The sequence below is a fragment of the Euprymna scolopes genome, chromosome 38, assembly GCF_053919585.1.
Source record: "Euprymna scolopes isolate OS-2025 chromosome 38, ASM5391958v1, whole genome shotgun sequence".
Lineage (NCBI taxonomy): Eukaryota > Metazoa > Mollusca > Cephalopoda > Sepiida > Sepiolidae > Euprymna > Euprymna scolopes.
This window is the reverse complement of record NC_136519.1, coordinates 31,892,580-31,903,486: the sequence shown is the minus strand read 5'-3', so window position 1 is coordinate 31,903,486 and position 10,907 is coordinate 31,892,580. Positions and strand designations below refer to the sequence as shown.

At 33.7% G+C, this 10,907-nt stretch overlaps 1 protein-coding gene across 1 annotated transcript in view; it reads right to left on the bottom strand.

Annotated features, from left to right (window-relative positions):
* Positions 1–10,907, bottom strand: part of LOC145263116 (integrator complex subunit 6-like) — a 109,136-nt gene that overhangs the window by 2,066 nt on the left and 96,163 nt on the right. The window contains exons 15-18 of the mRNA XM_080120059.1: positions 8,853–8,989; positions 7,537–7,645; positions 4,903–5,034; positions 248–604 (exon numbers count right to left, since the gene is read on the bottom strand). Of these exons, the coding sequence (XP_079976185.1) occupies positions 248–604; positions 4,903–5,034; positions 7,537–7,645; positions 8,853–8,989 (735 nt within the window). The remainder of the gene's footprint in view (positions 1–247; positions 605–4,902; positions 5,035–7,536; positions 7,646–8,852; positions 8,990–10,907) is intronic.

Sequence of the window (10,907 nt, the reverse complement as noted above, 5' to 3'; positions counted from 1 at the left end):
GTGTAAAATTAAAATTATTGAAATCACAACAGAAAAACTGAAAAACAAAAGCGAAAAAATTGGTTTGCCCTGTCATCACTTCTGATAGTGCTACGCCAGAAATTAGGAAGTACATTAGTTGACTATAACCAAAAATTAAATGTGACAGACCAAAGAAAATGTACTATAAAAACTAAATGCAATAGAGCTATGTAGACGCAAGTGCATATATATAAAAATCCATTAAAAAAAAAAAAGTTGTACCCACTTTTTCCAGGTTTCCGGAGTTCCTTGTACAAAATTCCTCGGAGTTTTGCGTTGAGTGCACAAGAATTGGAATCAATCCGGTTATGATTTGACGTCTTTGCACTCACGACGATGCTACTTGTATTGTTGTGTTGATTTATAAAATCTGAAACGGCCGATTCACCATCGAGGTCAGCTTTGACAGTATCAATAGGTGAATTCTCTAATTGAAAGGGTGACGATGGCGACGACGATGGCGAGGATAACGGAGACACGAGCGAACTGTTGACAGAATGAGGACTTTCGAGAAGATGATTGGTATCAAGCTGCAGTTCATCTTTCACTGGGGAGCCACGAGTTGAAGAGAGGGACGACTCATCTGAGAGAAAGAAAACAAAAAGCATTTTCAAAACTGAATGAACAGATTATTGGCCAAGGTGATGTGGAGACATAACAGCCTAGTAAGAAAACGGCTGAAGAGTCTTTAAAATGCGTCCAACAGGTCTTGTAAATAATGTTTATGACAATGATTTCATGTGGACAAAGGAAATAACAAGATTCCAAATTGTCAGGAAGCTGTTTGACAATTTCAAAATGATTCAATGGATTGCCAAGCATTGGTTAATAAAATCAGTAATTTACAATGTGTATTGAACTGTTATTTGCAGTCAATTGATGGTTGCAAGTGGAAATGTTCAAAAGATGGATTTTGTCATTTAATATAAAGATAATACTTTGTTTATAAGGAAAGTTTGCTTACAATCATTTATATAATTTACTAGCAAGGGCACCTGGCATTGCCTGTTCGTAAAATATGCTTAAATATGATATTTTAATTTACACAGATTTAGTATTATTTCATACTAGCAGGGGTACCCGGTGTTGCCCGGTTGTTTGGAGGTGTGTGTGTAAGGGGGGGGGGGTAAAGTAAAGAATAAGCGAAGAAATAATCCTGGTTAAATATCAAAATAAAAATAAAAATGATGTTAAACTTCTGTAAAAAAAAATTGGCAAAACGAAAAAAAAAGTTAAAGAAATCGGAAAAACAGAAAGCATAAATCAGGGAAAAAGATGGACGTGTTCTGAAAAATGAAAAAAAAAAAAAAAAAAAAACACAGTGCAAAGAAAAAAAAAAATAAAAATAAATAAATAAAAATGGCATAAATAACCCCTGGATTCGCTTAAATCCAATGGTGCGTTTCACCCAGTAAAAAACATAGAACGAAAAGGAATGTTAAAATGCCATTCCATGTTTTTTAAGCAAACCGGTGTTTCTTCATACTGTCCCTTGTGAACGGATCCACAACGGTGTAAGTGGTAGTGTAGATAGGAGGAATTTATCAGAGAGAAAAGATTTTACAACTTCCATTGATTCTAACCGATTTTGGCCGTGAACTCTCACCAGAAAAGTAGAGAGGTGATAGGCCTATAACACACCTCAGATAATGTGCTGCAGTTTGTGCATATTACATTTGCATGAAATGTCTTGATTTTCAATCCTATTAAGGTCAAAATCGGAGGGGAAAAATGAGTTCATTTTATATATATATATATATATATATATGGATTATAACACAAAATAAAAAAAAAATAATTTTCTATCAACTTGATCAATTTACGTGTTTTTTGGAATATGACATTTTTGCAATGGTTATGTACTTCATAATTTTTTTTTTAATTAGGTTGAATTCTGGACATGCACGAGGATTTCTTTTAGTTTAAGTTTTTACATTAAAAAAAAAAAAAAAAAATTCAGTGGCCATTTTCTTTCTAGGTAGCTATGCCGACACATTACCATTGCTTGAAAATGCTAGAACCCATCTGAATGAGGAGCATATCCATCGGATCATTGCATGATTGTTGCGAGTTAGTCTGGTAATGTCCTCAAATGAAACATGCAAAGTCTCAGGAGAACGCTTCTGACACGGGTGTTGTAAGCATAACTTATATTATCTAACGAGAATGAGGTGCCTCTACAATTGAGGAGCTCTCTAAATTTCTTCCATGCAAAATGGAATTTGGCATTTGTAGCATCACAACAACCACCTCCCCCTCACTAAACACACCAAGATAACAAAAAGCCTTAACTACCTCAAGGTGGTTAAGACTGCAACTCTACTTGCTCGTTATCTTGAGTACTGGGAACGGGTAGTAATCCGATTGTTTTGCAGTCTATCCTTGATAGCAGAGCATGCTTGCAGGAGAAGTGGATGCAATTGTTATCAACACCTTCTTCTATAATATAAATCTCACCTGTTTAAATCTATGTATGTATGTCTGCCTAAAACTTTCGACAGAGGCGATGGATTTTCACGAGATCGGTATCATTTTGAAGCGTGGCGATTTGGACAACAAATATAAAAAAATTGGCCAAAAACATTAATTCCTTCACCCTCAACTGGGCAGTTTTCTAAAATGAGGGGTTGATTTTTTCTGAGCTATTTTTGCAAGTTATCGTATTGGTTGGATTGACTGCCTAATTTCAATGTTCCGAACTTCCGGTCGCGTCATGAAGTAGCGATAAGACATCAGATTTTCTTTCACTTTCGTTTCCGCCTTCATGTCATGGGTTCGAACCTGCCTGCCACTTTTATTTATTTTTTTTTTGCTCAACACACATCTCCAAACACCCGGGCAACCAGACTAACTTTACATACACCACAAGGATACTTGCATTTTGTAAATAGTTTTGGTGCATCATGCTGGCTAAAACTATCTTGGATTCGCCATGTTTTCTATGATACCCTTACCTTCAATCTGCGATTTTCATATACTCAGCTTGTGAAGGAACTTATTCATCGATTCAGCAATAATGACAAAGTCGTCTGTATAAGGCAGTTCCCATGGACAACCTGTGTGGAACTATGACCTACATAAGTATAGATTGCAGCCCTTGCACTAATTAGTTACCAAAACAGATTATTCCTGGTAGCCTGGAGGTTGAATACCAGCCTATCAAGTCAAGAATGACCTTGTGACTGGGTTCCAATCCCCTGACTGGCAGTAATTATCACTTCTGTAGAGAACGTAAGTTTGAAACACGTGTCAGTAGGTTAAAAATTAACATTTTTTTTTTTTATATAAAAAATATTGTCTAACACAGACCAGACAACCAGTTCTGGATCAAAACAATGAAAAAGACACTTAAGATGGGAACAGTAGTCTGAAGAATACAAATAATAATAGTTCTCCCCCTGCAACTCGATATTCTGAGTAGTGGGAACGAACAGTAATCCCAAACACCTGCTGTAAGTTCTGATTCTCTTTAAGTTTGGTCTTGCTTTATGTATTGATGTCTTGCAGGAGGAGCAATGGATGGAATTGTTAACATCTTTTTACATACACCACAACTATACTTGTATTTGGCAACCAATTTTAGTGCATCATGCTGACTGCAGCATATCTTGGTTTTTACCCATGTTTGTTCAGAGACTCTTAACTTTAATGTGTAATTTCCATATACTCAGTTGATGGAGGAATTTATCCATCAATTCAGTAACAGTGTCATGGTTGTTGTCTGCATAAAACAGTTCCCATGGACAACCTGTATAAAACTCCTGAAACAAAGCTTCCATAACAATGACAGAGAAGGCGGCTGAGTTAGAACTGATGCACCACAACCTTTACGTCAAATTCATGTACTGATCATTCACTGGAACAGAGGACTTGGCATTTGCATGCATAGTGTGGACTGTGCGTACAACCCATTCTTCCACACCAAGCTTTTGAATGACCCACTACAGAACAGATCAGGGAGACACGATCAAATGCTTCTTCAAGATCAATAAAAGAAAAAGAGTCTTTTTTTTTTTTTACATGGGGGGGTCACCACTTATCAAGGCCCAGAGACCACTCAGGGATGAGGGTTATTGCGTGTACAGTAATCAATGAGATAGTATTGTAGTAATCATTAGTATTGGGGGTTTTGATAGAGTGTCTTACTTAAGGGGGCGGTTTGTCAGGAGTTTGTTTATGTTGGACTTGAAGACGTCCAAGTTGTAGTCAGGTAGGAAACAGGCAAGCAGCAGAGAGTTCCACTGGCGTGCAGTTCTAAGAAAGAAGCTTTGCTCATGGAATCTTTTTGTGCAGATACTTCAAACAGCTAGAGTAAGATGAAAAGAAAATATAGTGCCACAGTTAGGCATAAATCCGAACCGAATTAAAATCGGTAGAGATTTGAGATCTGATTAAGGTCTTCAGTATCCTTTCAATAATCTTTAGAACTTGCTTCGCCAGTTTGAATCCACGGTAATTTCCTCGTTCGAAAGCATCGCCGTTGCTCTTAAAGCAGTTGATAAGAAAGGTCCATTCGTTGGGCATCTTTCCACGATGGATGATTTGGTGTTAAGTGAGCTACTGCTTTCTACATTCTCTATCGTAATTCTCATTCCAACAACAATTGCAAAAGGACCTGAGGGCAGCAGCCACCATATATTTAGTGATATGTGGAGGACGTTCAATTATTGGGACCTGCTCACGGAAATTATTTTGATCAAAAGGGAGCTCAATATGAAACAACTTCTCATAATGTGTCGTCCACACAACTAATTCATTGTTAGCTCACGGTTGTCGTCCCTGGCACATTTGTCAGCAATAATGTCCTGATGTTGATTCTTCATTTTAAAAGAAAAAAGAAATGGAATGTTTATATTAAACACAACTGATTCATCAACTCACCTGTTGATGTTGTGTTTTCTATTTTGACAAGGTTATTTTCTACTTTCGGACTGGCTGGTGGTGTAGGTAGATCTGGGGAAAGCAACGAAGGTGAAACAGGCCGCTTGATTGGAAGATCTCTTGGTAAAGGCCCTATGCAGAGGCAGATAGAAAACAAAACATTTTGTTAATGTAAAGAAAGAAAAGAATAAACAAGGAAAAGAAAAGATAAAGAAAAAAAAGAAAAAGAAAAAAGAAAAGGGAAAAAAGAAAAGGGGAAAAAGAAAAGGGGAAAAAGAAAAAAAAGGAAAAAAGAAAAGGGAAAAAGAAAAAAAGGGAAAAAAGAAAAGGGAAAAAGAAAAAAGAAAAAGAAAAAAGAAAAGGGGAAAAAGAAAAGGGAAAAGGGAAAAAAGAAAAGGGAAAAGGGAAAAAAGAAAAGGGGAAAAAGAAAAGGGAAAAAGAAAAAAAGGGATAAAAGAAAAGGGAAAAAGAAAAGGGAAAAAGAAAAAAGAAAAGGAAAAAAGAAAAGGGGAAAAAGAAAAGGGAAAAAGAAAAGGGAAAGAAGAAAAGGGAAAAAGAAAAGGGAAAAAAGAAAAGGGAAAGAAGAAAAGGGAAAGAAGAAAAGGGAAAGAAGAAAAGGGAAAAAAGAAAAGGGAAAGGAGAAAAGGGAAAGGAGAAAAGGGAAAGAAGAAAAGGGAAAGAAGAAAAGGGAAAGAAAGAAAACTGAAAGAAAAAAGGAAAGATAAGGAAAAATTTAAAAAAAAAAAAAAAAGAAGCAAAATAGACTCTTATTAAACAAATTATATTTTTGTCAGAACAAACTGGAAAATAATGGTTGAGCTATTATTTAGAAAGGGTTGAGAGGATCATGCTAACCAAATTTTTTGTTCTTTGATTTTTTCCCCCAACTCTATACTTTTTTTTATTTTTATTTTTGAATGAAATTATTGTCTGAAGACGTTTAGAGTCATCAATAAAACATTTTAACTTCAAATAGGATTGCCTCAGGAGTACATGTGGTACTATGGTGACTGATATTTCCAGCTAAAAGGAAGATAGACATTTTCAGTAATTATGACCACGACTAACGATACCCATTTTCCCCCAAACTTAAATGTCCTTGTGCCTAATCTCTTCAAATGTAAATTTCGACATTTTGTGCAAATATAGTGTAGTATCTGTTTTCAGCAAAATTAGATGTTTTGCTATCAACAAAACTATTGCATATATAAAAGAAAAAATGACAATGCAAATTACAAATGTATATTAAAAAATACTGAGTCATTAGAAACCATTTAAAAATAAATATGAAAATTAGGAATGTCTACAACTGTGAGCATTTGCAGATTATTATACATACAGTATTTCAAAATACTAGATTGTTTCAGTGTTAGGCTAGGTGGAAAAAAACTTCTATATTAATTCATTTAAATATATCTTTTCTTTTTTTTTGGATAAGCAAGACCAATTTACATTAAAATCACATTTATTTTAGATCTAAACATTTTTTTTTTTTCATTAAATGATGGATTTAACGATGCATTCAAATGTTTTTAACTGCTTTTTTATTTCTGGGAGCGAGGCGAGGGGAATCGTTACAAAATCCGAAAACTCTATAAAGAATGAGAAACAAAAACTTAAAAAATGTAATACGAACAAGAGTTGTTGAGGCACAAAACTTTAGCAGAAATTTTGATAAAATAAACTTCATTTCACACGAGCATAGAACAACAACTGAACAGGAATAAGTACTGAGAACAAAAACTTAAAAATACTTTTAAGTACTCGTGCAGAATAAGGACCGTGTCACAGTTCTGAAATTTTTCAGTTGAAGGCTGATTGCTTGCATCACGTGTTTTGATCAGACTATTGTTCTCCGCTGGAGTTTTATTTGTGTAACGTTTCGGCCGATGTCAGGCATGTTCGTTGCCATCTTGGAAAAGAAAGGAGAAAAGTTACTAGCACCTTAGATGGTTTTGTATTCTTGGAGTGGTTTTATTCTCCATGGTTTCGTATGTGTGAAAAAAAAAATATTTTAACGAGGGGGTATACAATTTTTGTTTTTCTTTATAATTGGAGGTTCACAGATACTACTGATTCTCTATGCTTGATCTGCTTAGCAATTTTTATTTTTTTCAGCATTTTTAAGTTGTCTAACTCTCCATGTTACATCCCTGTCAATAAAGGGAGTCCAGACTTTTTTGACTTCACTCGTGTTATGGCTTTACAGTGTTCTTCTAGCCTAGAAGCAGCACATATACTATGAAAAAAAAAATTACTAAGTAGACTAAGCATAGAAATTAGCAGTATCTGTGAACATAAAGAAAAACAAAAATTGTACAAACCCCTCCTTAAAATTTTAATGATAAAAGGGAGATAATCTCTTGTCAAACTTTGTAAGTTAACTCCTTTTGCCAACCAAATTTTTTTTCGCACATATGAAACCATGGTAAATAAAAACAAAAGCTCCAAGAATACAAAACCATCTATGGAGCCAGTAACTTTTCTCCTTTCTTTTCCAAGATGGTGACCAACATGCTTTTAGCAAGTGATTCATTGCTATTTTGCCCCGAGCTGAAGAGAATTGGTTCATACCTTCACGTCAGGAGGTTAGCCAAGAAGCAAATAAAAAAAAATAAAAAAATTTAAAAATACCTGGTTTTCGTTTCTTAGGTAAAGAGCTTTGTGGACTTTCCGTTGAAGGTTTCTTGCTCCGTGACGGTTGACCAAAGACAGCCTCATCTGTTTCATCAATCATTATGTTCTGGGGATTGAAAAAAAAGAATTAAATCAAATATTGTTATTTATTATTTTGATAACAAAGCTAGCAGGAGGGGACAGACACCTGGCTTTGCCCGGTCATAAAATACGCTTAAATATGATATTTTAATTTGTCCAGATTTTGTATATATTACTAGTGAGTCATGATTTCAAAAGTTAAAAAAAAAAAAGAAAAAAAAAAAAAAAAAGAAAAAAAAGAAAAAAAAGAAAAAAAAGAAAAAAAAAGAAAAAAAAAGAAAAAGAAAAAAAAAGAAAAAAGAAGAAAAAAAAAGAAGAAAAAAAAAGAAGAAAAAAAAGAAAAAAAAAAAGAAGAAAAGAAGAAAAAAAAAAAAAAAAAAAAAAAGTATTTGAGTGCCATCAGCTAGAATCGAAACCAGAACAGTGGCATTCAAAACTGGTGATGTTACCACTGTACCAATGTGACCTGGATATGAACTAATTAAAAATAAAGATAAATGTACAAAACGGAAAATAATTTTTCAATTTTGACGCCTTTTTGACCCCATAAAAACAATCTTAACCAGCTAAAGACCCATAAAAGAATGGCCCGTAAAAAATCCAATCATTTGAGGCTTCTAGTGCCACTCTGCAACTTTTAGTTTCAGAGGAGATAGAGTTTGAAATTAAAGAGACAAACAGACGGACATAGTGATTTTTATAAATTAGATAAACATTTTATTAATCATCAAGATTTTTAAAGAAATTTAATGTTTGTCCAGAATCGCTCTTATATTAAAGAAATTTAATGTTTGTCCAGAATCCCTCTTATATTAAAGAACAAAAATTAATAAAAATCTGTATAATGCACGTGCCGGTGAAGGACGGAAAATATTGTATATCAAAAAACATGCAAATTTATCAAATCATTTTATTTTTAAATAAGAACAAATTTTATGGCTAAACTACGAGAGATAATTTCATGGCGCCATCTTGAAAACAGGCTGAAGGAGGAAGAGAGAAAACTTTAAATAATTCAAACTTGCAAGATTTTAAAAATCCATTGTTAATATGGAGAGAGGAGAGGGTATTGGATAAAACTCAAATTTGCTTAAAAATGTTTAATTACAAATCACACTTGTTCTAATTTTCACAAAATATTTGATCAGACAATTTAATAATTAGTGACAAGTCATTAAATGTATCAGCATCTTTAACTGGTAGTGGCAGCCATAGATGCAAGCGGAACTTACTTTGTTTACTTTGAAAGGATTTCCAAACATGTGCAGCCGGGCTGGTTGTGTTTCAATTTCTCGAAGACTCGCAGGCATCTTCTTGAGATATTCCTGGTAGTTACCCATTTGTTGGACTGGAATGCTGTGGACCTGATCTGATAAAACGAGAGGACAGAACAAAATCAAAACAAGACCAAAACTGACGCATGAAAAGGGTACAAAAAAGACTTCCGTCCAATCTTCCAAGAAGTGCATACAAGGAGTGTTAAAAAAAAATGGTTCTTATCCAGAATTCCTCCTAATATTAAAAATCAAGAGTAAAAAAAAACCTATATGATGTATGTACCCATGATGAGACAAAAATATATTCCAACAATCACATAAACTGATGAGGTAGTTTTATATTTTTATAAAAATGGGAATTCATAATCATTACAACAAATCTAGTAAATATAAATTATTGTCGAGTTATTTTGAGATTTTTTTTTTTTTTTTTTTTTTTTTTCAAATTTTCCAAATGGTGGGAAAGTCAGTCTTTGGATACTTATAAAATTTGATTTTTTTGTTAAAAAAAATTATCGATTTACCTTATTTATGGTGTAGAATTTTTTGTCTTGTCATAGGTACGTACATCTTTTTTTTTGTTGTCTTGTCACAGGTACGTACATCTTTTTTTGTTGTTGTCTTGTCATAGGTACGTACATCTTTTTTTTTGTTGTCTTGTCATAGGTACGTACATCTTTTTTTTTGTTGTCTTGTCATAGGTACGTACATCTTTTTTTTTGTTGTCTTGTCATAGGTATGTACATCTTTTTTTTTGTTGTCTTGTCAGAGGTACGTACATCTTTTTTTTTGTTGTCTTGTCATAGGTACGTACATCTTTTTTTTTGTTGTCTTGTCATAGGTACGTACATCTTTTTTTTTGTTGTCTTGTCATAGGTACGTACATCTTTTTTTTTGTTGTCTTGTCATAGGTACGTACATCTTTTTTTTGTTGTCTTGTCATAGGTACGTACATCTTTTTTTGTTGTCTTGTCACAGGTACGTACATCTTTTTTTTTTGTTGTCTTGTCATAGGTACGTACATTTTTTTTTGTTGTCTTGTCATAGGTACGTACATCTTTTTTTTTTTGTTGTCTTGTCACAGGTACGTACATCTTTTTTTTTGTTGTCTTGTCACAGGTACGTACATCTTTTTTTTTGTTGTCTTGTCACAGGTACGTACATCTTTTTTTTTTGTTGTCTTGTCACAGGTACGTACATCTTTTTTTTTTGTTGTCTTGTCACAGGTACGTACATCTTTTTTTTTTGTTGTCTTGTCATAGGTACGTACATCTTTTTTTTTTGTTGTCTTGTCACAGGTACGTACATCTTTTTTTTTGTTGTCTTGTCACAGGTACGTACATCTTTTTTTTTGTTGTCTTGTCACAGGTACGTACATCTTTTTTTTTTGTTGTCTTGTCACAGGTACGTACATCTTTTTTTTTGTTGTCTTGTCACAGGTACGTACATCTTTTTTTTTTGTTGTCTTGTCACAGGTACGTACATCTTTTTTTTTTGTTGTCTTGTCATAGGTACGTACATCTTTTTTTTTTGTTGTCTTGTCACAGGTACGTACATCTTTTTTGTTGTCTTGTCACAGGTACGTACATCTTTTTTTGTTGTCTTGTCACAGGTACGTACATCTTTTTTTTTGTTGTCTTGTCATAGGTACGTACATCTTTTTTTTGTTGTCTTGTCATAGGTACGTACATCTTTTTTTGTTGTCTTGTCACAGGTACGTACATCTTTTTTTTTGTTGTCTTGTCATAGGTACGTACATCTTTTTTTTTTGTTGTCTTGTCACAGGTACGTACATCTTTTTTTTTGTTGTCTTGTCACAGGTACGTACATCTTTTTTTTTGTTGTCTTGTCACAGGTACGTACATCTTTTTTTTTTGTTGTCTTGTCACAGGTACGTACATCTTTTTTTTTTGTTGTCTTGTCACAGGTACGTACATCTTTTTTTTTGTTGTCTTGTCACAGGTACGTACATCTTTTTTTTTTGTTGTCTTGTCACAGGTACGTACATTT